This window comes from Haplochromis burtoni, unplaced genomic scaffold, assembly GCF_018398535.1.
Source record: "Haplochromis burtoni strain Fernald_Lab_line unplaced genomic scaffold, NCSU_Asbu1 Contig_131, whole genome shotgun sequence".
Taxonomy (NCBI): Eukaryota; Metazoa; Chordata; class Actinopteri; order Cichliformes; family Cichlidae; genus Haplochromis; species Haplochromis burtoni.
The window spans coordinates 1,639,059-1,666,918 of NW_024582492.1; the positions used below are offsets into that span (position 1 = coordinate 1,639,059).

Genomic DNA, 27,860 nt, shown 5'->3' on the forward strand with positions numbered 1-27,860 from the left:
GCATTGCTTTTCCCCATGTGGTGTATGCCCCAATCACATAGCCATCTGTCTGCTCCAAATCTAAATATTTTTTCTATTACTGGATAAATCTGTCAGATGGTTAATTAGAAAAGTAAAGTTTTTGGATTAGTGTTACAGTAGATAATAAATCAAATTTCACCTCAAAATATCCTAATTAAAATTCACTTTGCTAGTCCTTGGCAAGTAGAATAATTAGCTTTGGTGATCAACTAAACATGTATTATATTATACAGTTCTGTTCCACTTTTTCAGTGTTGCCTAAAACCACAACAGTTTCCCAATCAATATAATCTGTGATAATGATCTTTATTCTGATGTGATTTGTGATTGCTGATCAGTCTCAGTAACCAAACTACCAGTTTTGTGTTGTACTTCTATAGCACAGTCCTTAGTGCTAACCTGCTCGTTTAGCCCTTACAGTCCTGTGCAAAAGTCTTTAGCCAGTCATTTGTCATCTGTCACTTGTTTATATTTTGCCAGGAAAATGGGAAATGGGTCTAATGACTTACGGAAACATCTGCAAATAAAGCTGAAAACCCCTCAGTATATTTTGTACAATTCTAATAACCTTGAAAGTCAATATTTGGTATGACCACCTTTATTCTTCAACACAGTCTGAACTCTCTTAGGAAACTTTCTTGTAATGTCTTCATGTAGTCTTCAGGAAAAGTTCTGCAGATTCCTGAAAGACATTCTTTGGATGTCGGCTGCCTTTTCTTTGCGAATCACATCGTTAGTGCAGAAATACAAATTTTATGCCTGTCTTTCTTATACTTGCTATGAATAAGTAAAGAAATCGGTAAAAATTGGCTCTTGGTTCTTTGCTAAGATGTTGTTTATATGTAGACACAACACTGGTTCATCTCTTAAGTTGGGGGTTCTTTCATTTTTGAATGATTCATAGGTCGGCGTTCAAGCAAAAACCAACATTCCTCTGAAAATGGTCAGATACAAGATGTAATTGGAAAATGAGTGAAAAAGCAGCCGATGTTCAAAGAAGGACTTTCACAAAGCCTGGAGAGAGAACTGTTGTTTAAGATTACAGTAACAAATCACACACCTGGGTGCTTGGAAGAAAAATACATAAAAGTTGGACGTGGCTTGAGACTTTTGCACAATATTGTATATTTTGTACGTTTCAATCACAGTTGATTGATACACCTAACAACTAAACACAAAGCAGACTGATATGAATGTGTGTCATTGTTTTTACAAGATTTTCATCACCGAAGTATCTAAGACATTGCCAAAAAGATAATGAAATGAAATAAATGGATTTCAATTTTTTATAATGTCTGCTGAGTACACTCACACTTCACTGAATCCCAGAAATGTCACCCACACAGAGGTGCTGGAGGAAAATAGTCCAAGTCTTAAAGACTGGCATTTGTATTTCATGACAGTTTCAGTTATTATCTAACACCTTTCTCATATTGGTTTACTTACCTGTAAACTCATTATGGATCTCTGGAAGCCTCCAGGATTTAATGTTCCATCCAGTTGACCTTTAGAGGGCACTCACAAAATCTTATCTCTCTCTCTCTCTCAAATCCAGCTCTGACTATTCTGTGAAGGGTCTCAAAGTTTTATTCAGAACTCAAAAGTGACAACACACGGTGATATTTTTTTTTTCTCCTTGAATTGGAACTTTTGTGCATCAAAGCTGTTTTTGTCCGCCCCCCCCACACACACACACTCGTATCGACGGGGCTGTCAGACCTCCAGCTGCCCTTCATGGTCTTGACCAGACTTTGCTCAACTCTTTCCCAAACTCCACTTTCTTTTTGATGTGCTTATCACTGTTAAGCCAGCAGTGGTGCTTTACATCTCTTCTTTTAAGTTCTCCCTTAAAGTGTGACTTTCTATCAGGATTTTTTTTTTAAAGAGAACCTTCAGAGACACTTTTGCTGCATAAGTGTATCTTTAGACCCGTTTTGGAGCAAGCCATTAACCATTAGGTCTTACTGTTTACTTGATTATTTATGTTTATTTCTTCCTTCCAGGTGCTGGAGGTGCCCTCTGGGAAGCTTCTGGCCACTCTGCAGGGGCACACTAAGACTGTGCTGCACTGTCAGTTCAGTCAGAACGGCCAAACACTCATCACTTCATCTGAGGACGCCACCATAAGAGTAGGTTCCTCCTCTTTCTAGGTTGCTTTGTTTTTGTCTTTATCCTGTGTGTCTGTCTGCTTTCTATTTCTGTTTCTCCTAGTCCTATTCATCAGTATGTTCTCCATCCTCACTTTCTTTTCCTGCTAATCAATGGCAAGTTTCTTTCACCTCCCCTGCCAACCTGCTTCCCATTTTTCTTCTCTGCTATCGATTACTCTTTCCCCATTCCCATTCCTCACCTTGAGTAAAAATGCCTTCCATGCTCAATCTTTTAACCTCACAATATTTCAGGTCCCTGTGGTGTTTTCACTTTCCCCTACCTGTTACACTCTACCAACTTCTCTGTCGGCCTCTGCACCTCTCCATTCTTCATCCCTCTTTTTTTGTGTCCTCTCCTTCCTTTTCTCTTTCTTTGCCTCGGGCTGTGCCGCTCTCGGTAGCTCTTTATCTCCGTCTTGCTCATGTGTTGACCGCGTGCAGCTATCTGTTATGTGTTATTGTTGTGCAGTGTGTGAGTATGTGTGTATTGTTCAGGCCGTTATGCTCTGTCAACTCCCAACGTTCATGCTCTGCTGCTCATTTCCCCTTTCCTCTCATCTCCCTCTTCTTCGTCTATTCCCTTTGCCGACAGACCTGTCCACTGCAGCACTTCCTTCCCTCACCGACAGCACAGCATCTAATTCCATATTCATACAGCTACTCTCTGCACTGTTCTCAGCACTCTCAAACAATCCCCACTTATTCAAAAAGAAACTGAGATTTATGCAGTTTAATATGTGCTCACAAGAAGATGGATATCTGTGTTTAAATGTATGCCGATTTAGTGACACTGATCTTAGTTAATGAAAAGTTTTAACCTTCACACCAATGACAGATTCTTTGCGGGGGGTGGAAAGGCAGCACCTTGCACACAAGGCCATGATTGATAGGATTATCTGGATGCTTCTCTCTGTCCTGCCCTCCGTCTTTGAGCTCAGTTGGACTCCTGTTTCAGCTCATTTCCTGTAACTCTCTGCTCACATAAAACAAACACTCTGTAGACTCATGCACAGGTCCAGATTTCTAACTTAACAGATTCATCAGCATTTAGTGAGCACATTTAAAAGGAAGGGGAAAGGAAAGTAAATCAATTAAGTACTATGATATTATGTTGTAAAGATGGATTTATCCACTTAATTTTATGGGGCGCTACACTGAGGAAAAGACTGCTTGAAAATACTTTCCTATGTTGTGTTAGTTAGAAATGTGTTTTTTAAATTCAGTTAATTCTCTTGAGTTTGACCAGTTTGATTCTTCCTTCATGTATAGATACTTAAGAAACGCATCACCGATTAAATTACTCATTAAATACATAGGAAAGGCAAAAATGGTAACAAGGGGTGAAAAGTGATTTTTGATATCTCTGTCACAAAGTGGCTGAAAGACTTTTTTGCTGTTGTCCCCCGTAGTTGTGGGAGTGGCAGTCAGGAAAGTGTAGAGTACTGCACGGTCATAAGGAGCAAGTCAGATGCTTCTCTCTACTCTCCGACTCACCAAACGACTCAAGACTGCTGTCCTGGTCCTTCGATGGTACTGTGAAGGTAAAACTCGTGCTCTTGCACATTTATAATATTACATTTAACAGCCGTGTGAGATCGAATGGTAATTTTTTCTTCTTTGCACACTCTTAGGTGTGGGACACCGAGAGCGGAGAGAAACTGCAGGACATTGAGGCTCATCATGGAACCATTCTGTCCTGTCATGTCTCGCCAGACGGATTCTTCTTTGCCACCACCTCTACTGACAAGACTGCTAAGGTTCAGCGCTCTCTCTCTCTCACACACACACGCACGCACGCACGCACGCACGCACGCACGCACACACACACACACAGAGAAGATGAGACATATCTGTTTGTGCCTCCAGTAACAACATGACATATTACTCATCTTCTCTCAAGGCTCCTTACAGCACAAACACATGGATGCACTGCTAGAGGTGATATCTTAAGAAACACTTTTTTTTCCCAGCAGTTTGGTAAAAGACCTTAGAGGTTGGTATGCAGCAGAATGCCCCAATGGCCTTGGAGACTTAGCATCAGATCATCAGATCAGTCTGTCGTTCTGCATCCATGTCCAGTCTAGCTGGCAAACTACCCTGGCAGACTGGCAGGCCCACAATCAACTAACATCCCTGTCAGGATATTGCGTTTGCCAGGTTCCCGTTTGCCGACACCACTGCGCCTGACTTTGGCCTGACTTTGACTGACTCTGTGGACTAGAGGTTTTCTGCAAGCAGCTCTTAAATCATCGCTTTCCCTACTCATCATTCAAAGAGCAGCGAACTGCACCTTCGTAATACAAGCTGAACAATCCTGAGATGTCATGCTCTTTCACATCTTTGTGTGTCATTCCTTTTCCTTTCCTTGGATTCTGAATACAGCTGTGGGTTCAGTGTTAGATATATGCGATCAGTTATCCACTTACAGACAACTGGTGTCCCTGAGTGTGCACCATTAGCAACTATTCAAAGCGACTCCGTCTGGCGTTTGTTGAAGCCGGTGATCAAGAGTCACTGCCGCCGAGTTTCACACGGGAATTTGGATTCGGTTGACACTTACTGTAGAGAACAGGCATTGGGTCGTCAGCCAACCTGGCTTCTGTCAGTAAACGGCAGTGAGAGAGAATGTGTGTTTTATGGATTTGGCAAAGATCATAATTGAGGTGTGTGTGTGTTGTGGGGCTGGTTAGAAGCCAGTGACATAGTGCTTGCTCTCCAGACCGAGCAGGAGCTAAAAACACACACAAACACTGAAGTCCCTGGCTTCCCTCTATCTGGAGGTCAAACCAAAAGGCTCAGCCATGACTTGCTTTGTGGAGCACCACAAAAAAGGAAAGTGCTCTGTTCTGTCTGTCCCTTTCCCTCCACCTCTTTCTCTCTCCATCCCCCTTTTTTCTCCTTTCTTTTCTTTTCCCCTGACCTTCAGATGAATTGAACTTTGTGTTCAGACGTAGCTAGTCGACTGCCAAATGAAGTGTCTAATTATGAGGCGTGTTATTTTCAGTGCAACGCAGGATGTGGAGTGAGGAAGGAAGGAGTATAAAAAGAAAAGATGTGGAGGAGGGAGTAAAATATGAGAGACGGTAGCAATGAGGGAAAGATTACTGATGAACAGATAATGTTATTGTAACAACATTAGCTCTGCATTTGGCATGATTGTTTGCCGTCATAAGATCTATCAGTGGGTGATGATTTTTCTGAGCAACAGAAATTAAACTTCTGTGTCATTATTACTGTGTTCAATCTTCAGTATTTACAACAGATTCTGTTCTGACAGATTATTGCTAGGCAAACATTTCTGAACAGAGAGATTTATATTGAACATAAAAAATATAGCAAATGTAACACACTTTAGCTTATTCATCACCTATAAAGCACCCTTAAACTGTGATTTAGATTTCTGCAGGAAATCTACATCCTAACTTGTGTTGCAACTGAACACTCCTTTTATCTCTACACCGCAACCTTCCACGCGATTCAAATTGTTGCGGTATGCATCGACCCAACGTGTACTTAAATTTGTCAGTAGGTGTGCGTCAGGTTATGTAGAAGGTTGCAGCATAGGGTTAAAATGGGGTTTCAAGTATAGCGTAAGTTACGACATAGATCTGATGCAGAATATATTTCACGTAAAAACCGACACAAAATTCAGAAATTTTCAGATCTAAACTTACTTTATGTACAGACCGAACAAGTAGTGTTTTTGCCAAAAATTTGTCCCTAGAAAATACACTGTGGAATGAAGTCAGTATCAAGCAATGCTGGTCCTAATGTTTCTACACAAGAAAAGGAAGAAACAGAGATTCTGGTTTCATCCAGTTGTCTGGAGAAGCCAGCAGCAGGGAGAATTTCATGGTTTGATCCAGGATCTGAAGCTGTATCTCGACCGCTTTCGTACATATTTCAGGATGTCAGTGTGGCAGTTTGGAGATAGACTGGGTCAGTCGGCTCGGAAATTATTGTTTTAACTGTGAGTACGAGGTAAAATAGTATTATATTACTTCCATATCATATATTTACTTTCCATAACATTGTATTTGCAGTACCAGTGCACATTTTGATGCATAAATGTTGCCAAATGGGACATTCTAAATGTTGTGTTTTGTTTATTCGGATCTGAAAAATGGAGCTTGGTTCAAAAAAAAATAAATGTCGGCCACGTAAATTACACGGTCGGTTTAAACGGCTGCATTAAGAACAGCTGAGTCTAAGAAATATTTTTAATGCACGAAACATTTGCACGGATTTTACGCGTCCGATGTGTAAAGGCCTTTGTCTATCTTGACTAAATGATTTTTGGTCGCAAACTTGTGTGTGAAAGTGTGAATGTTAAAGTTAAAAAAAATTCTATATGTTTTTCTTTTCTTTCTCTTTCATTCTGCTCTTAGTTGTGGCACTGTGAGTCCTGGCAGTGTGCCAACACATTGATCGGCCATCAGGAGTGTGTGAGAAGCTGCCGTTTCTCGTGGGACAGCCAACACCTTGCAACGGGAGATGACAACGGAGAGATCCGGGTGTGTTTTCAAAAATACTCAACTTTTGTTTTGAAGTCCTTTTATTCTGGTTGCTGTTCTAGAAAGAGACTAGTTAGGCATCTGCTGCTGATGTAAATCAACCTGATACACAGAGCCACACAATGTTTTGTTGGGGAGGGATGATGCAAAGTAATATGGCGGTGTCAACACACTAGCCTGCTCTATGTTACCAATATGACAACGCATTAAACCACCTAATTTGCTGTGGAACATACAAAAAATGCAATTATAGCAGTCGACATTTATTCCAGAAATCACTCTGTAATTACGTCTCATCACTCATTTAGATAAAGTGCTTACTAATGCATCATGATTGCTGCGGTGCACAGAGGAGGGGTGAGATGAAAGGGGGGGAGCTAGGGCTCCCTCTCAGGAGGGGGTGTGGGAGCTGGAAGAGTGTGTAAGAAGTTGGGATGAAGATAGCAGGAAGAGGAGGAGACGTCTGACAGTGGGAGGTGAAGGAGAGGACTCAGGCTGCCAAATTGGATCTCTAAGGCTTTGGAAAGTGAAGCACTTGTACACAATGTACACAGAAACACACACATCCAAAGTAAATATGAAGCCATACTGTGTGAGAGGGAGAGGAGAAGATCTGCTATTCAGCCAGCAAGCCGTATCTGGTTAATAAAGGGTTAATGCCCTCTAGTGGCCTCTGAGCAGAGCAGCTCCATTATTTAGAAATGACCGAATCCATCAGATTCAATTACGTAAACTACAGCGAAATCTCGCCCCGGTTTCTATAGAAACAAATGTGAGTCATTCAGCACAAAAAGCATGCAAAGTGTTAAATATAGCGGTATGTGTGATGTGTCACTGTCAAATGAACATGACATGTGAACAGTTGCATAACAGCTGCAGTAGACTCATCATTTCATTATATACTGTATGTTATATATTATATGGTTTTACTTCAAACTATACACAGAAATGTCACATAAAGAGCAATCCTCATACTCTTCGGTGTTTCCTTTGTCATGTTTTTAGGCTCAAGAGAAGCTTATAGCATCAAACCTTAATATTGCAGTTTCAACAGAATTCGTGCACATCATAAAGTCTTAGTGGCAGGGGGCCTAGAGAGTGCAAATAATCCTAGATATACGTGCATATTTTATTAGAGATGTTTCAGTCCTCAGACTGTCATCTTCTAAAGTTCTTACTTCACTGGCATACATATATATACAATCATGTGCTGCTCTTAAAATACTGAGGGGAAGCCAAAGATCGGCTTAGTACGTATAGCAATGAAATTAATGAGAGTATAAACTATACAACATAGTTTAAAGCCGTCAAAGATTTAGAAAAAGATGCCACAAAGAGAATAGAGAATACTTGAAATAATGTCAGTACTCCTGTGTCAGCCTGAGAAAAAGTGTATCTCAAAGACAGCGACTTAAAGGTAAAGAAGCTTACCTCTAAATCTAATGAATGAAATCTACAATTTTACTCTACCAGCCACTACATCTGTTTTATTACATAACAAGAAGGAAACATGTATTTAAAACTGACAGCGTAAAATGTGTGTTAGTTGTTTATAGGCCCTAACATTTGTTTATTGGATGATTTATAATGTGTGACTGTGCACCACAGCTCTGGAGTGTCAAGGATGGGTCCTTGCTGAAGGTTTGTTCCCGGGACGGTAAGGATGGCATGGACTCGCTGCATGGAGGCTGGGTAACAGATCTGCACTTCTCCCCAGACAACTCTCTTCTGGTCTCAACTGGAGGTTACATCAAGGTATGCTAATGCATTCTGCACATTCAAACCCATTTGGTTTTCACAGCTGACAATGGGTGCGTCTGTTCTCAAGGGAGTGAAATGCAGTTAAGTTGAACTGAGCTGTTCAAATCCATGCCGTCTTACTTGTTTTTTCTTCTGCCTCTGCATGGACAAGGTTCTCAGAGTTGTCCGTCCACCTGACATTGTTAGATATACGCCAATAAATGTCATTCAAGTGACAGAATCTCTTAAACACCTTGTGGAAACAAACATTCACTCGAACCTAAAGAAGAAATTATTATATATGATTGTCAAGATTCTAAGGTCAAATTGACCTCACTTTTGCCTAAATCTCAAGAATCATTATTAATTTGGCAACCTTTCAAAGGATAAATTGCAAACTGATGACATTTTAAACTGAAAAGGTCAAAAGTCAGTCTCTCAGTGACCTTATGTAATTCCCAAACTGCTTTGTGGGACATTATTTAATGCCATAATTTGTGAGCAGGAGAAATTTTGATCCTGTTAGTCGTTGGTGAATTAATGACAGGTCTTTGATGCCCACTTGTTATTTTTCCTCTGTGGTTTCCTTTACTTTACTACATTTGTCGTATAAATGTGCACAGACATGGATCTAAACTTCAGCACTACTGGCCAGCAGAGGCATACAGTCACTGGACATTTTATGTCTTCATTAAAACACCAGTTGGAAAGATGACAGGAAATAAAGGGAGAATGAGGTGGTTGATAATAGGCAACAAATGTCTCCATGAGCTTGAGATATTGCAGTTTATGGCGAGTGCTGAATAATCACCTTCATTTTTTTCCATTGTGGGTCGTTTTTTTTTTTTTTTACGTGATTTTTCTGGGGGATGAGAGGAGGGCAGTGTTTCATTTTCATGGTATGCGACCCCGATGCTGCCAGGACACTACAAAATATTTACTTTTATAAGGAAACAAAATTAACAGTGTTGGCTGGTCACAAATCCTTTTATTAAGTGATGAAAACCCCCACAAATAATAACAAAGGATAGGTAGTAATTTACCTACTATCACCCCTAAGTAGTAATCACATCACACACACTCTGTGTAATGTGTATTTTTATTGCCTTGTATTGAGGTATACATAGGTATTGTCCTGCTTCCTGCTTACTAATAAACTTGAGTATATTTCTTTATTGAAAAGCTGTTTATGGATGTATGCAGAGTACATTTCTTGATGCCTCTATTTTAAAAAATGTAAGGTAGGTAGGTAGAGGAACGCTGATTGAGAATCACAGTAAAATCAATGGAAAGATGCTTGCCAGCATGTGTCATCTCTGCATTCACTAGACAGCTGTTGCAATGCTGCAGGTTTACATAAAACACAGAATGCCTTAGAGAAAGATATCAGTGTCTCCTTGTGACGTGACTGCAATGTTCTAGGTCTACGGTCTCGTTCTTATTGCCTTTACTTTACAGCAGAGGGGTCGCAGAGCGGACAGTCTCAGCTGAGCTCTGATTGGCCATTTGTTCAGCAATGATGTAATTCTCCAGGGAGAGCACTTCTGATCCATGAGGCTTTATAGCTCGGATTACTCCTGATACTGTGTGTGGGGTAGTGCCGTGTGCACGATTGTGTACAAGTGCGCATTTGTTTATACCTGCATGTGTGGGTCGACAGAGTCGTTTCTGTCGAAGGCAGAGAGTGCTGCTGTTCAGGCTTTATATAGACAGATGGCCAAAACGCATCATAATCTCATCTGGTGCAGATTGCTGTTGACAAGATTATAAAACTTGGAAATTATTTCAAAAGTTGAAATAATCGTTGAATGTACTCATTTTAATTAAGAGTCTTTGGTATTTAGAATATAAACATTTAAAAAAAAAAAAAAGCTCTTTCAGACGTATTTTTGTGTCCTCGAGGTATAAAGTGAATGTGCAGAGTAGTCGAAGAGTAAAAGTCCTCACCAGGCGGTTTCAAAAGACCACGATTGTAGCATGACATCATACATGAGAATATTTATGATCTTTAGATTTTTTTTCTGGATTCAGATAATAAGGGCCATTTTTGGATGTTGAGTTATTCTGTTGCAGCTTTTGGAAACATGGCATAAGAAATCACAACAATGGGAGTCGAGCAGTATCCACTATAGTAAAGATCAGCAACTGAACAATAATAAAATAAAAATAGGTTCCTCTGTAAAAGTCCCTTTCTTTCTCCTTGCATTTGTTTGTGTGCTGTGGAGAGCGGGTAAATACCCCTCAAAGTGGCAACCCATCAACTTGCACTTTGGGAGAGAGGATCCCAGTCTCCAGCCAAATCACTGGTAAATAGAGGCTGTAACCCAAAAAATTGACAACTTTGTGTATGTCAAAAACAACTGTAACACTCCTGAAGTGATGCACTTCCTCGTAGCCTTTCTTGTAGCTGGAGATGCAGTTTTTATCATCTGGGGTAGTTTTCGACATCAAAGTCATGATCAGTCGCAGACATGTGCATCAAACCATGATCGGAACGAGTCTTTCATTAAGTGTCCAGAATTAATAGATTTTTTTTTTTCACCACCTGAATTTTAAATGCATAATGGCCTTCCACTAAACTGCAAGTATAGGTTACTGAATTACCTGATTTATGCCTTTTTTACATCAGTGAATTTAAATTCTTCTCTGATGGCACAGCATATTCCAAGATGGCAATGCCAGGATTCATCGGCTCAGATTGACTGGTTCTGGATATTCACACATGGATGGGCAACAACAGCATCCAGACCTTAACCTCTTGAGTCTTTGGAGTGTACTGGAAAAGATTTTCATAGTCCAACTCTCTTCATAAATACAGTTTCTGAGTGAAATATTAATACATATTAAAACAAGTCGTGCATAGACGGTGAATGTGCACCACTATCTAAGCTAAAGGCAGTTTAATTAAAATATGTGTATGTGATTTTTTTTTTTTAAGTACTTATTTTTAAGCTGGGAAGAGAACATTTGTTATACATTTATGAATAGATATAAAAAATATTCAATAGATTTTTACAAATAAATAGCTATTTACTGTTATCCAACTACTTACTCATATTTAACTACTTAAATATTTCTTAAACCAAACATTTCCTTTCCCCTACAGTTGGCAAAAATTTGCATGATGTATTTGATCATCCAAGATTTGTGTGTGTCTGTGTGTGTGTGTGTGTGTGTAATTTGTGTAATCCACATAAAGACAGAAGTGTAAAAGCATCTAGCTAAGCCAACTGATTATCAGCCTGAACTTCACAGTTGGTACACAGACATGATAATGGTCTCACACCAAAATTCTGGCAACAAAGCCGTTTCCTATATTTTCACCAAAATAAAAATATTCCTGTGATCATGGTTTGCTAGCAACAGATTAAAAACCTGAGAAGCAAAACAGAAAACCCCAAAATAAACTTGTTTAAATCCTTTTTTCTTTCTTTATCTCATCCTCAAACTTACCTGCCAGTGAAAATCTAATAGTCATGTGCTGTAATCTGCTTATGTCGCGCTTAAAACTGTGACAAAATTATTAAGAAAAGCATTAGATGTCTACTAAAACACCCTTTTGCTTGTTTATTAATAAACATATACAGACAGGGGTGCTCTACCGGCAGCACTAATGCAGACCTCATCTGCTTCATCTTGCGTCACATCAGGATGACGGTCATAATTATTCTGGGAATCGGATCACTCTGTTACGCCGTTTCATAGACCCTCTGTCTTCTTCAGCGAAGCGTGTTGACGTGATAGATCAGCGAGTGGATTTGAGGAGAGGTGATGGATTACTCTGCCTGTCTTAAAGGGTGAACCTCCCTCAGCCTCAGGCTTTGATTGATTAATCACATAGTGTGTCAGCTGGACAGCGATGAGAAGCCATTCCGTCTGTCATAGTAATTACCCTGACAGAGTGAGTATCTCTCATGACAGATAATATAGCCCACAGACTGAGAAAGCACAATAATAATCTGTTTTAACGATTATTGTCAGCGTGTCTCCACGCTCGCCCATTCTGCAGCAAATGTCTTCAATTTTACATGGAAACTTATTAGTAAGTAAGCTGATATTTAAAACCTCTGTTTCTGACATCTGGATCTGACAGTTATGAATAAATATAAAGCCAGATACTATTTACTATCACTCAACTATTTTCTCAGATTTGAGAATGATTCATGGAGTCTTTTTATGTGGTAATCATTCTTCTGTCAGTCTTGGAAAAAGGCCTGGCGATCATTTGAGCGTCCTCATAAGGGTATTTGGTTTGTATTTATCCTCAGCTGGTGTAAGGGAAAGATTTCATTATGAGGGATCAGTGGGATTGTGTAAGATGTGCGTTTGGATCATAGATGTAAGCTGATATCGAAGTCTGGCTTGAACACCACAAAAGCTCTAAATAAAGGCTTAGCTGAGGAGCATGAGGGCTGAGTAACTTGTTTTTTTGTTAATTAGAATTTAGAATTAGAGTTTATAACCATCAAACCCGATAACAGAGTAAAGAAAATGACAATGCAGTGTACTGTAAAACTATACCTTCACCATAATAACAAATTCATTCTTCGTGGTTTCAATAAACAACTGTGAAATGCTTAAAACGTTCCTAATATGTTTGGTGTCAGGAGTCGACCAATTTGATTAACTTGGCTATAAAAAAAATCTGATCCAGAATCAGGATGTGATCGCAGTCTTTATTGTTTACGAATTTGAATAATAATCAGCACATATAAATAGCATTACAGAGCTCGAAACTCCACTGACTCGTAAGGCTACACGACAGATCTAAACCAATGTGTTTATGCAGAGAAACAGCAAACCAAAATTTAAAGACTGCAGCAAATGTATCTTGGGGGCAATATTTGGAAGTAGTATTAGCATAAGAACAATTTAATCACTGTTTTTGTTAATTCTGCAGTTATTTCATAGATTATAATGTAGTAAGTACAGGAAGAAAGTGCGTTCTGGACTACTGGAGAATTTAGGTTCATTTCACAGGTAGTAGCTAGCTCCTACAGACCCTTGCACATCTATAGTACCTTGCCACATGCCAGAATACAAAGCATACGTGAGTATTGGAGGTTTTATAGCTCAAACTTACAACGTACACCTGGTAGTTGATTCGGATCGAGATCGGCTCACGTTCACACCATAAACAAACCGCACTGGAGTTTTTTTGGATCTGCAATGAGATCACCTCCTTCAAAGGGTCTTAGTCTGGTTGTTTTGGTCCACACCCAAGTGCGATTACTCAGTTCCTATCTGAACAAACGAACCAAAGTTCAGTTTAAACGGATTAAACACAGCAGGTGATAACACTGCTAAGACCGAACCACGTTTCATTTGTGCGACAGCGTTTTGGAAGACAGCTGTCATAGTAAGCAAAGCGGAGCACACCCGAGAATGTTTTCCTTATCGCGATGTGATTCAGTGGAGAGTTTTCAGCTATCAGATCCTCTCTGATCACAGCTGTAAACATGAGAAGCCCTTCCACGGTGTGACTCGGTGTGTTGATGCTAGGAGAATGATGATGTTGCTGGCCGGATAAGAGGCAGAGCAGTGACAGCGGGTGACGTCTCCCATGGATCTCTCTTAGACGATGGCTTGATATGATACAACACGAGCCTTGTAGCTCTTATTGTTTGTCTCCTTCTATTTGTCTCCTTGGCCACCTGTGCAGAATGATGTTTTCTTGTTTGTCCTGGTGCTTTTGTGTTTTCTTGTCTCTGTCAGTACTCCTTCCTTAATCATCTCTCAAGCTGCTGTTTTTCCACGTCTGTGCTGCTCTCGTTCTGTGCGTTTTATCATGCCCTGCTTCTCTGTATGCTTGGGTGAATGATGTGAGTGTAATTAAAAGCAGCAGGCCATTGTGTGAGGGTATGTGTTAGTCCAGTCCCCTGTTGTGGGTAGATGTCGGTGTAGAGTGTTTAATTAAACTTCTCGTGCTCCTTGTCACCAGTGTTTCTTTTTCTCTTAAAAAAACCCAAAAAAACCCCACATTAAATTGCTTATATTTCTTACAAAACAAACGCCTTCAGGAATTGTTTGGGGTGTGTGTGTGTGTGTGTGTGTGTGTGTGTGTGTGTGTGTGTTGTGTTCACGATGATGTAGTGGCATGTCGCCTCGGGGCTCAGGATTGTGTGTGTGGCTGTGTGTGTCGTGTGTGTGTCAGGATTTGATGTAGTGGCGTGGTCCAGCCCTCAGAGAGAGGCCGTTACATTCTACAGTGACTCCCATCATCTCTCCCTTCTGTTCTGGGTCCTGCCAGGAAATGCTGTACCTGTCTCACACCTGGCCTTGATACACACACACGAACACACAAACTCTGCAAACGGCGATGAGACAATCCGTCACAGTGCCATGGTCCAACAGGGAGGCAGCAGGTGTGAAAAGGCTCATCCTGACTACAAGAACACACACGCACCCCCACCAGCCCAGAATAATTCACACCATTATGTTACAAACAAAACAAAAGCACTCAAGTGTCTCTTTGTAAATACTGATTCAGAAGAAAAAGGCCTGTCCTATAGTATTGAGCCCTAATCAGTAACTGTGGGTACTCTTTAGGAGATTTTATACTTTTTGCATCCGTGAGTCAGCTTATTGGACGGTGAGTTTAAATTACAGTCACCAGCTACGCATGCACCTGGGCAGTGGACTTCAAAGAAGTATAACCCAAATGAATACTAGGCTGTTGGGTTCCCAGCTTTGCGTGTCCATATCCTCAACAGAGTTTAACCCAGGTTTCAGGTTTGTTCTGTGTTACTAAGCGACCTGTCATAAACCAGGCTTAGGAGCCATGTCGTTAGCAGGGATCTGAATCCTGTTTGGTTGATCATCTTGCATCAGTTGGATCAGACTTGTTTTAAAATTAGAATCCAAGAAACTTGTTGGATAATCTAGCAAGCCCTAATGAGAAGTCTTCTTCCTATTTCAGCTACTCCATTTAGGGGTTGCCACATCAGATTATCCGCTTCTGTCACATCCCATCCTTCGTTTCCTCTTCTGCCACACCAACCCTCTGCATGTCTTCCTTCACTACATCTATGAATCTTCTCTGATCTTCCTATTCTGTTCCTGCCCAGCTTCAACAGTTCTTTTCCATATCTTCATGATATGGCAGTTCAGCCATATCCCCCGTAGTTACTGTAGCTCTTTCCATCACCCTTGTTCACCCAATCTCCAAGAGTCCTCTCTCCCAACCATCTCTCTACCTGCACAGGTATGTCATCTGACCAACCACTTTGCTACTGTTCATCCTCTTTGTACCAGGAAATGATAGGAAGTAAGAGTTCTGTAAAAAAGGCTACTAATGTGAGAAAATAACCTTCAGCATCGAGACTGCATTGAAAACTCATTGAATGTGATTTTTTTTTTTTGCATTATTGGGCGGTGATTGTACCAACTAACTTTGATTAACTAACTAAATTCCACCTTAAATTAACATAGTCTTCACTAGAACAGGGCAATAGCAGCACAGAATTGCCAAACACATACTAAATCGCACACAAACATACATATATACATACACTTCTACAAGGTGTAAGCCCAGATGGATACGAGCATTTCAGGTGATGGTTCTCCCCTGCTACTTCTGTTGTCAGCCATCACTTATCAGGCGAACGTGTGATGGAGGAAAAAGGGAGAAACACAATTTCACCTTTTTACTTTTTTGGACTCCCCTTGCTTCCAGTCCCTATTTTTCTTGGGTTCCCAGAAGACCTGTTCATCCTGTTTCTGTTATCTCTGTTTTACACCTTCCTTCAGTTGTCGTTAGATTTTTTTTTTAATACAATCACACAGTGTGGTTATCAGTGTGCCTTTTTAGCTTTCACCCATCATATCAAAATCCGTCTCTTTGCTGTTTCATCAGCTCAAGCCAACATTATTAAGCGTCCTAACAAGTCCTTGGCGGCCAGTGAATTGTTAGAGCCAGTCATCACTCCAAGCAAGACTCAGAGTGAGGTAGGAGGGCGGGGAGACTAGATGAAATGAAGGAGTGAAGGTTGCGCTGACCTTCCCTCAAGAGACAGTTGATGGATGAAAAATGTGTCAAAGATTGAGAAAGACTCGCATAGCAGCAAGTTGCGTAGGTCTGAGCAAAAATAACTGTCCAGAGTAACTGCATTCACCTCTCCCGGGGGATGGGTGAGGTATCGAGCAGTCAAGACTCTCGTATAATGAGGTTGATTAAGCCATGAGTAAATGTGTCTCATGTTTCCTCACCGGCAAAGCCGATCTTAATGCTTTCTCTCAAGGCTAAACATTAGTCATTACAACTATTCATTCTTCTGTCTCTAGATCCTGTTGTGTAAAGTCTTTTTTTCTTCTTCTGCATAAATAATACTTGTTGCATATGTGATTTTTTTTTTTTTTTGATTGGACATAAGAAAAAGGGGGCGGTGTGTTTCAAAATGTTTAATATTTTAGAATTCACGTGTCACCAAGTGATTTAGTGAGCCTCTATCCCAGCCATTATAGAGTATGGGGACGCCACTCCATTACAGGACAGACCTCCACACACTCAGATCCACAGCTGCTTCCAATTTAGAATCACTTATTAACATGGATGCCTTTGGACTCCAGATGGTATTGCATTGTGGATCAAAATTTGACTGCACTTTTTTGTTTTCAAAATTTCACAATGTTTGACAAAATCCTCAACAAATGCAGCTCCAAACCATGAAAGCACCTCTACCGTGTTTTACAGATGATGTAGACTCTCACTGTTGTCCTGAACTTCTCCATACATATCCCAACAGTTTTATCCAAAAATTGGAAATTTGGATTCATCACTCCATCAGACCTCTTGTCTCTGATTTTTCAGTCTACTTCTTTTACAATTTGGCAATTTTCTTATGATTTCCATTATTTAAAAATGATTTCTCACAGCCACTGAGAACATTTCTGATAATGCTTTAGTGAACAGCACATGGATCAACTGATGAGCCAGATACATTTTTCTATCTCTTAAAGACATAACTTTCTACAGAGCCCCGCAAGGGACATGGGAGGGAAAAAAAATTACGATGAACTTTTGCGAGATCTCGCAAAACAAACTCGGGATCTCGCAGAAGTTTTGCGGGATCTCGCAAAAGTTGAATTCCAACAATGGCGGCAGCTACTTAGTTGTAATATTACTCTTTCTGGTTCTTCAAAATAAACTTTTAAGATATTTTGAGGCGTGAATGTAGTTGTGTAAACGTCGAATATCTGCTCGGTTTACAAGACATCACATATTTGCAAAAGTGCTGCGACGTTTTCGGAGATCTGACACCCACCATCTCGAAGCTAACGGGAGGTCGAGACCTACTACAGCCGGGAGGAACGCCGCTCTCCCGGCACATCGTGCCTCGACCTCCCGGTCGGCTTCGAGCTGGCGGCCTCCGAAGAATGCGGCTAAAAGTTTTGAGAGATCCCGAGTTTGTTTTGCGAGATCTCGCAAAAGTCCGTCTTAATTTTTTTTTTTTCTCCCATGTCCCTTGCGGGGCTCTGTAACTTTCAGATCCTGTTCATCTGCTGCAGATGTTTTATTCTGTCCACTATTTTCCCAGTTTCCTTAAAATATTTTGATGGTACACTCCAAACTGTGCCAGTTAACTTTTAGCTAGTAATGGGTGACCATAATTTGAGGGCACTTGTGCCAGTCATGAAGATCTTTAATAATACTGTTTACTTAAAGAAAACTTTAACATATTTAAACAATGCCTTCTCTGTGCGGTAAATGAATGGTGAAATAAAATATGTCATATAGGCTTTTAGAAGTAAACATGTGCAAGAGGACGGTTGGTCAACAACTGTGTTGTTTTGGGGATTTTTCCTGGATACAACTACAAAAAAAATGTTTCTGCAACAGGCAGCCAATTGTCTGTTATGTGTATGCACAACACTGGTTCATCCCTTGAGTAAGGTGCTATTTTAAATGTTTGAATGATTAACAAACCAACGAACAAAACAAACATTCCCCTGAGAATGATCAGAAAACAAGGGCTGGTACAAACCAGCCAATGTTCAAGGAGACCTTCAGAAAACCTGGAGAGCTACTGCTTAAGACCAAAATATAAATAGAACAGAATAAGTGGGCTCAAGTCTTGAAAAGGTTGTTTACTAAGTGAACTGGCACTCTTTGGCACCTTTCGCTGCTGTGTCACAGGGACCAACGCTGACTGAGGAGCTGCCATGTTTATTTCCAATCCTAGTGTGTCACAGGTTATTACCTCTCTCCTGTGATTCTAATTTCAGCCCTTCATCAAATGTAGGCCAACAAACAAGTCCCTTAATTGCGAAATGAACTGCAGTTCGTGATGTTTTGTCTGTGTCCTTTATTCTGACACTGGAAGCTAACTCTGTTACACTAATAAATCATGTAGAGCTCACTTTGGTGCTTATTCAGATAGAAAAAAACACTTACATAGGCTGCCAGTCATACTTACAACTTTTGAAACAAAAGCAGGCCCAGACAGAAATCTGAAGATGGCATGACTACATCCTGAAAGAGAACGATAAATATTTGGACTGAATGATGCTTATCGTGAGAAAAAGCATCAAGATCTGCTATGCCTGTGTTTTTTGTTTTATGAAAGGATGGGATAGGCCCATGGGAGAGCGTTCACACTTGCCACAAGCCCTTGGTCAATAATCTATTAATACAGTGAATCGCAACTTTATTTATAGCTGCAGTTTGTGTGGCTGTGACTTTCTGGTTTTCTCTTTCTGTCGTTCCTCTAATATGCTTTGAGGTTATGTTATTTGCAACAACAATGATAACAATTAATTTCTTCATGAGGTTCATTTTATCTCCACGCAACGCTTGTGTGTACTTCGAATCTTTCTTTTTTGTGTAGCAACAAAAAGATAGCCACCTTTAGTATATTTGGAATTTGTTGCACCCCTTGGCTTTCACTTTGATCAGTCCACTCCCACTCCTTCAAAATTGGTCCAGAGATGGAAATAACACATTTTTATAGCCTTCTAAGAGTCAGTGTAATAGGCCACCATGTTGGTTCAGGCAGTGTTTGCAGCTTTGCTTTCATTCAATGGGTTCGTGCTTCACGCTGTTTCAGAAATAAGCATCCCGCAGTGCTGCTCCAACGTAGAAGCAGACCTGGCTCTAAAAATACCTGCACACACTCACAAGATGCAAAAGACCCCCTGAAAGCCGACTATCTTTTTCTTAGACAGAACAACAGGTTCTCCTTCTTGTTTTTTTTAATGCATATTTTAACATGCACATGCTCTTTCTCATGTGGTCAAAATACATCCAGAGCAGACACGTACTCCCTCGACTGTCTGCTTGGGAATTTGTTTTTGTATGAGATAAAAGAAGAGCGAAGAACTTTAGAGAGAGTTGATATCGGAATGAAGATGGCCTGGTTTCTGTACTCGTTCTCAGGCTTTGGGTATGAACACAAGCTGGTGAAATATTTATCTGCCTCTTGGAGGCGGTTGTTTCCTCTGCGTTGCTCATTAAGCCAGGGTTAATTGTCTCGCTTGCTGTAAAAGAAGGGTCTCTGTTTGTTCTTAAAAAAAAGGAACAGCAAGACGAAATGAGGCAGGGAAGATGTGTTAGATTACTGATAGAGGGGAAAAGTAGAGCTAGGTGGTGTGTGCTTTTCAAAATGCAAAGACGCTCGCTCGCAAATGAGCTTACTCAAGCTTGTTCTTTAAAGTAGGCTTTCATGTCACATATATACACTGTTACTGTGGTGGGTGCTCATAGGAAACAGCCAAAGTTTCACATAATGAGGTCGGCATATGTGCAAGTGATCCCTGTGAGCCAAAAACTCAGCTTCAGTCTGCAGTTTCTTCCTACTCCTGGCTCTATATAACGGCAATAAGAGCAAGGTAGTTAGTTGGTCATTTTCATCCCATGTGGGTCATAAGGCTGCAACAAAGAGAGCGGGTATACGTTATGTGGTCGTCTCAAGCACACAGCTCTGGTGGTAAGCGCAGAAGCCCCACCAGCTCGCTGTTCAAGTCTTCTCTTTGCAAGAGAGAAGCAATCAGGCAAAAGTCAACTAGAAGGGAACCGTTTGTGTTAGACAGGGATGTTCTGAGTGGCTACGGCAAGGCATAGATACAGAAGGATTGTTTTGAACTGTGAATCATGCAAAGCTATTGTGATGTCAAGAATAAAAATACATTTTGAAATGGCGCATTCCTACTGATTTTATTTATTCTGTATCTTGATGTGTTTTTGGCTCAAGAGTTGGGAGTTCGCCTTGTAATCGGAAGGTTGCCGGTTCGAGCCCCGGCTTGGACAGTCTCGCTCGTTGTGTCCTTGGGCAAGACACTTCACCCGTTGCCTACTGGTGGTGGTCAGAGGGCCCGGTGACGGCAGTGTTCGGCAGCCTCGCCTCTGTCAGTGTGCCCCAGGGTGGCTGTGGCTACAATGTAGCTTGCCATCAAGCATTCGTGTAAATGTGTGTGTGAATGGGTGGATGACTGAGTGTGTAAAGCGCTTTGGGGTCCTTAGGGACTAGTAAAGCGCTATACAAATACAGGCCATTTACCATTTTGTATTCTTTTTCTGGCATTTAATTTTGTTCTTTATTGCTTTCGCTAAGGAGGTTATGTTTATGGTAGAGTTTGTGTGCGTGCGTGTTATTTTGTCTGTTAACAGTCCATTCAAATTGGCTTCTATCCACCAAGGTCTTCAAGGTCAATTTAATAATTTTTGGATCCAAAATTGACAGAAAGCCTTTTAGCTTAGAAACTATGATTCTTACCAGTGTGATATTGTCAACATATAGAAATTACTGTATAAATATAAGATCAATCGATTAATCTGAAGGTCAAAGTGATGAGACTGCCGTATGAGAACAGGTTATCAGACTGACAAGAACATATTGGCATGGGATACTTTGTGAGTATAGTTGTTTCATTTTTTAGGACTTTGTTATGCACATCAGAGTAACAGGTTATAACAATTTAAAGTCATAGAAATACGAATATACGTAGAATATTCTGAAATAACTATTATTGTTTTATTATTTTTTATTTATTACTACTACTACTACTTTATTACTAAACATTTAAACAAATTTTGCCAAACAGTGAAACAAATGCTACACATGGATCATATCCACATAATGAAATCAAAGAATAATAAACAATTATGCTTTAAAATGGAGCAAAAAACAAAAGCTTGCACATTGCTCTTGTTTTCACTGCTCTAGAAAATTCTTAGAAAGGAAAAATAACAAAAGTTAGTTCAGTCTTTTTTATCTTGTTTGAATCACAGTTATCACCACCATCTGTCCTTCCAGCCCTGCTGGTTGGAGCTATGATTTCATTGTTGTTTACTTTTTCTAAATTAAGTGTGGCCACTTATTTCTGTTGCTGTAAAATCTGATTTTTATTATTTTTTTGTAATAAAATCAAGATTTAAATGGTCACACCTGCCCTTTCCTTATAAACCCAACAAATGATTTATTATAAATGTATAAAATAGCTGTTACATGTATATGTTGTAAATGTAACAGCAATTTTCTGATTAAATCAAATGAAGCTCACTCGTCACAGCTTTCTAGCTTTGGGCCAAACTGTTAATGTGAAAACAAGATTTTCTGTTGAAGTTAGCTCTCCTCTTTTCACTCGGTGTTTCTTTGCCAGTTTCACACATAATCTAAGTGTAAATTATATATTTGTCTTCTTTTCTTAATCCCCAGCTGCTCTTTTATCCATCAAGTACATTTTTTGTCTCTCGCCATTTCTTTTGATGTTTCTTGTTCTTTCCCTGTTATGGAGTCTCTTGATCTGCATATATATATATATTTTCATTTATCTTTGCTACATTTTTAAATCATAAAATCGGGGAATACATGACAAAGAACAATAAGACACTGAGGATGAAAAGAGGGGAAAAAATTGAAGGATGTGATGTGTCTTTGTTGCCTTTCATTTTTTTCTCTGCAGAATCCATATTCATTTCCATTTTTTGGGAGGGGGGGGTGGTTCTGGTTTATCTGCAGTGAATAAGGAGTAGCTGGTGGGAATGCTGGTGAGAGAAAAGTGAAGGAAGAAAGCCAGCGTGTGAGGGAGAGATGTGTAGAGGATTGTCTGAGCATCAATATTTCAGCAGCGGAACCTTGGATAAATAATTCAGCCTCAGAGTCGCGCTGTGTGCCTCTCTGCTAGACTCATGACCTGCTCACACGCTAAATCCCTCACTTTCTCTTTATGAAATGGAGGTGGCCTTACAAAATCACCTCTGGTTGGTCCCTTTTTTTTTTTCTTTCTTTTTTTTTAAATCTTCTTCCTCTCCAGCGTCCACTCCTTGTGGTCTGGCTCTAGATACTTTCCTTCTTATTTCTACTTAGCATAGAAACTGTACTTATTCCCCCTGGACTCTATTTATGTAAGAGGAAGATGAATTACCTCCTTCCTCCCTTCTAAAAGACCCAACTGTGTTCACACATAAGCATCACTCTGGTCCTCAAATGAATATAAAAACTGTTTTGTTTTTTATTACATAAGCAATCCTGACTTTCCCTCAGGTAGCCCGAATAAGCAGACCTATTTAGAATCACCACAGCTAATGGTGAGGGCCTGTCTGAGCCAGTCTGGTTCTCCTCTGTTGTTGCCTGAGATGAACTGGGGTTACTCACATTCACACAGACGCTATCAGGCCTTCCCCCAGATGTCATTCTGACCTCTGTGTATGTGAGCTTGACACTATCTGAATCTACAGAATGCTTTGGCTGTATTGATAAGGGGATCAGTGGCCATTGTTTTGACATCACGTTTTAGTCAAAGGAGATGCCATAAATATTTGTGCTTTTCATCCAGTGCCACTGATTGTTGGTATAACTTCTGTCATTTGCTATCAGGGATAATAGCTTTTGGACTGCTGCTTCACTTTCCCTTGATGGTTACAGAACGAAGTTCTTTTTGTTTTATGTTCTTTTTTTGAGTTTTTTATTTATTCGTTTATTACATAACAGTTTCCCCCTGTCCTTCTCTGGCAATAAAAATGTACTACAAGCTCACCGGTTTTACCCAGAAACTGATGGTTTCTGCTCCTGTGGCTGCCTAAGGCCCTCTGGGACTGGAATGAGACGTGCCAGCTGAGTCCCTTACCATGATTTTTTTGCTTCACCTAACATAGTGGTGTAAGAAGCCACAGGATGCCAACTGAGTTCCTGATTTCCAAAAGCTACTCCAGAAGTCAGTCATTTAAAGTGCAGAGTTTACAATATTATACTGTACTGCACCACCTCGGCTCTCTTCTCACATATTCTAGTGTCAGGTGATGCTTTATTTGTACCTCAGCCCAGTAAAAAGTGACATGACAAACCCAGGATCTTACCACAACACCTCCATGTTGGCCTTGTTTGGCAGCATTGTTTTGTTATAATTTTGTCTTCAGTGTAGATGAAGGTGGTCTCCCACTAGAAAACTTTGTTCTTAGCCTGCAGGCTTTCCTGTGGTTTCTAGAGTTTTTCGAAATAGAATGGGAGACAGAGCTTTCAGCTATCAGGGTCCTAGTTTAGTTTCAGCAGACAGACACCTTCTCTAAAGTAAAACTAGGCTTAAAACTTTCCTTTTTGATAAAGCTTTTATTTTAGTGAGAATTAAAAGGGAGGGTTTTTTTTTTATTTTCTTCCCATTGCCACCAAGAGTTCATGAGAGATCGTCTGATTGTTGGGATTTTCTCTCCAACATTAAAGGATAATATGTGATTTTATGCTATATAAATGAAATAAAATTAATTGAATACAACATTGACAACTGAACCTGCTGCTCCTCCAGTATGCATAGCAAAGTGTCCTTGGGGGGTTCTGTGTGATAGAAAAAGAAATATATTAATGTGTCTGTGGTCGAAAGTGTCTTCAAACATTGCTAAGCTATATGTAAGCTAATGTGAATAATAAAATAAATAAATTAAAAGAAAAAGGCTAACAAGAAGATCCTATACTGTGTTTATAGAGCTCCTTTTGGCACAACACTGCCTTCAGATCATAATTCTGCTTGCTAAGCTGCCTGGCAGGCGGATGCTATATAAGTGAAGTCCATTATTAGTGAATAATCCCCCGTGTTTTTAGTTGTAGTATTTGTGTAACCTACATTTGGTTTTGCTTGTATATTATTTCCATGTTGATGCACTGATGCATTCTCTGAATACGCTGAATTTCCACTTAGCCTCACCTGTGCGTTGTCTTCTTTGCATTAGCATTCACATATTGTACATGCAAACATTGTCACAAACCCATTCTCCCTCCGCTTTCAGCGGCTTCACTACAGACTGCGTTGTCTTACATCTCAAAGAAGACCCAAGGTGGTCACCAAACACACACAGAACACCCAGCAAGCAACTCCAGTTTAGTTATTTAGCATCTACACGCATCACTAGCTGTCTCCCATATATCAGTGGTCTCACGGAGATGGTGTTTATGTCAGCACATCAGCCATCTGCTCCGAGGATATGGGCCCTCCATGTGACACACGAACGCAAAACCCAGCTGCATATTCCCACGAGAGAGAATAAACAGTTGTTATGACAAATGTGAAATATGTTTTACTGTTTTCAGCATCTTTTATCTGTCTGGATTTGCTCACCTATCATTTACCTTTCTCCCGTCTGCAGCTTTTGGAAAAAGCTCACTTTCCTTCCTGTCACATAAAACTATAAATATGCATGCCACCCAGCATAGTCTCATCCTCATCCTCCTGTGTAAATGATTAAACATAGCGACTTTCTGGCTAAGTTTTTTTTTTCCTCCTAGTAAATCTAGACTCACTCTGAAATGATTTTCACACTTTCACTCCACACATCTCCCGTCGTCCTTCCTCAAAGCCAACGGGCTTTTTTAAACATTTATTTTGCACCAGCTCTTTTCTCCATACATTGCGTCTCTCTGCTAATCCCCTGTTTATAACCACTTGGAGTTATAGAGTTTTTACTCCCCTTATTATCAATTTCGTCAAAGAGTTTCATCATTCGTCTGCAGCCGTTGTTTGCTGGGAGGCTCAGTCTTGTTTTTCGACTCTGTTTGCTCTCTTCCTCGCCTGTTTCAGTCCGTCTATTGGTCTGTTTATTTTCATATATGTGTTTGTGTGCTTGCGCAGCAGGCGTCTCAGTATTATTTCTTTGTTTGAGCTGTCAGCTCTTTGACAGGCAGCAGCCATCTTTGTTTCATTTCAGATGCAATTAGGCTTTTGCCAAGTGTGTTTCCGCCCTCCTCTGGTATCTGTGGTATATACTCAGTTTGTCACCTCACCAATCAAATTGATCCCACCTCTGTCTTGTTTTTGTGTTGTTTCATGGCTGTATTGTAGGCATCATGGTTTGACCTTGAAAATCTCTTTGCTGAGATACAGGATAAAAGGTCATCGGTACTCGAGTTTAAATCTTGTTAGCCAGACTCTCTCTAATGGTAATTTTCCACCAGTTTGCCGTAGCTGACCTTTTTACACTAAGTAGTGTAGATTCCAGGCGTTTTTGGGGGGTAGTGTGATAAGCCCATCATTAGATAAATGTGTTGGGATCTGACTGATTAAGCTCTATTGATGATTGAATGACAATTCTGCTAAGACCGCCTGATTTAAAAAAGAAAAAAAAAAGAAAAAAAAAGTTTTGAGTGGACTGTTTGAGGTCTCACTATTTCGGAGAAGCTTGAAGTGGGTCAAGTACTCAGGCAGCTTTTTGTAAAATGAAACCTAACAGTCTTCTGTCAGGCGTCTTCTGTTTTTTGCCTCCTTAGAGGCCTCTAGCACAGCCTGGCTGCTTGATTTCAAGTTTGGGAGATAACTAAAGAAAACTCTGAGGAGGGATAACCTGCACAGTGGGGTTGATCGTGCCCTTGCAATCTGGGAAGCCATCGGGCAGTCTGCCGACTTGTCTGTGGGGGCAATTTTTCTGGGCCTCTCGTGTATGGAATAAAAAAAAAAGGTAAATAAAAAGCTGAATTATTGTGGATGATAGCAGACAGTTTTGGGTGTGCAGTCCGGCAGTCAAAGCCCCACTTAAACAGGGCTTTGGCTACATGTAGAAATTGTATTTTGCCTACAGATTACATAATTTAGAATGCAGATAGCTGCTTAGAAATATGATTCCTGCTGTAAAAAATGTGCCCAATAACTTTACCTTGATTTTAATACTTCCCTTTATTATATACTTTCTGTTTCTCCTGACTCTTGTCAAAGAGAAATTCAGTTTGTATTGATCATCATCAAACCTCATTTTATTCAACTTAAAAGCTAAGGTCAGGCCACACTTGTAGCTGGCCTTGTATTAAATACACCCTATATGCATATGCATATGCATAAACTGCTGCCACTGCGTATAAGAACAAAAATAGGAGAAGCAAGGCTGTTGCTCCACATTATATTGATGATATACCTCCATGACCTCTGCATCAACTTCAGTTTTTCTTGTGTTATCCGAGAGGAAGGTATTTTGCATGCTTATTCCTGTCTCTCACTATTCACATTCATTCTTCACATTTATGAACCATGTAGGAATTAATTGCTTTGACATAAAGTCATGTTTACTCTCAGGTCACGTTTAGCCTTGAAGGCAGTAGCAAATTACATAGCATAGCTTTGAAGTTCAAGGTAACAAATCTGTACTAATAGCTTTTATGTAAAGCAGCCTTTGTATGCAAATGTTTTGTTAGACAAAGTATGTTTAATATTATATGTTGTGAAATATTTTCTTGTCTGATTTATGGCTGAATATAGACGAAGGAGATGGAGACATTATTTTCATTTCCATAAGGGTTCCTTGTCAGATTCGAGCTGTGTAATGATGTGAAAACCACAAAAAGGGGGACTTAAAATAACCTAAGTGTGACCCGACCTGCTTTTTGTTCCATTTAAACTCAGTAGAAACTGTCTCATATTCACCACAAATATTTCATAGTAGTGTGTCCAGGTGCTGGGCTACCAGGAGAAGTCTGGGCATGAGAGAGAAGATTATTTTTAGCAATTAAAGAAGGATGTTAATGGAAAAATGCACCACATTGCACTATATTTAAAAAAACATCTTTAATCTTCTGGGTCACAAATAACCTAGATTTAAAATTATTCACCCTGCAGACAATAAGATTGTTTTTTTGTTTTTTTGTTTGTTTGTTTGTTTTAATACCAGATACTCCTGTCTCCATTTCCCCCAGTGCTAAAGTAGTGGATACTTTTTCTTTTAAAGTCAAAATCCTGACACGGGGGCTTAGTTAAGATGAAATCATCTACCTGCACCATATAGGACATTAAGTAGGACATTAACTAGTATAGGCAAGTGTCACCAATTTAAAGCAACTGCTTTGATTATAAATTATAAATATGACATTTTAGGCGACTATTATAGGAGTCTTCTCTGTTGTCTTTTCTACCAAGATCTTAGCAGCCAATAGTAACAGTGAAGGAAGTCTAGTGAACAAGTATTGCCAGTGCCTTGAAGCAGCAGCAACAACAACACACACACACACACACACAAACACACACAAACACA

The 27,860-nt window shown here is 40.0% G+C and overlaps 1 protein-coding gene across 1 annotated transcript in view; it reads left to right on the forward strand.

Moving 5' to 3' along the window:
- Window positions 1-27,860, forward strand: part of apaf1 (apoptotic peptidase activating factor 1) — a 46,822-nt gene that overhangs the window by 15,952 nt on the left and 3,010 nt on the right. The window contains exons 22-26 of the mRNA XM_005930211.3: window positions 2,025-2,150; window positions 3,581-3,712; window positions 3,803-3,928; window positions 6,560-6,685; window positions 8,294-8,440. Coding sequence (XP_005930273.1) covers window positions 2,025-2,150; window positions 3,581-3,712; window positions 3,803-3,928; window positions 6,560-6,685; window positions 8,294-8,440 — 657 coding nt within the window. The remainder of the gene's footprint in view (window positions 1-2,024; window positions 2,151-3,580; window positions 3,713-3,802; window positions 3,929-6,559; window positions 6,686-8,293; window positions 8,441-27,860) is intronic.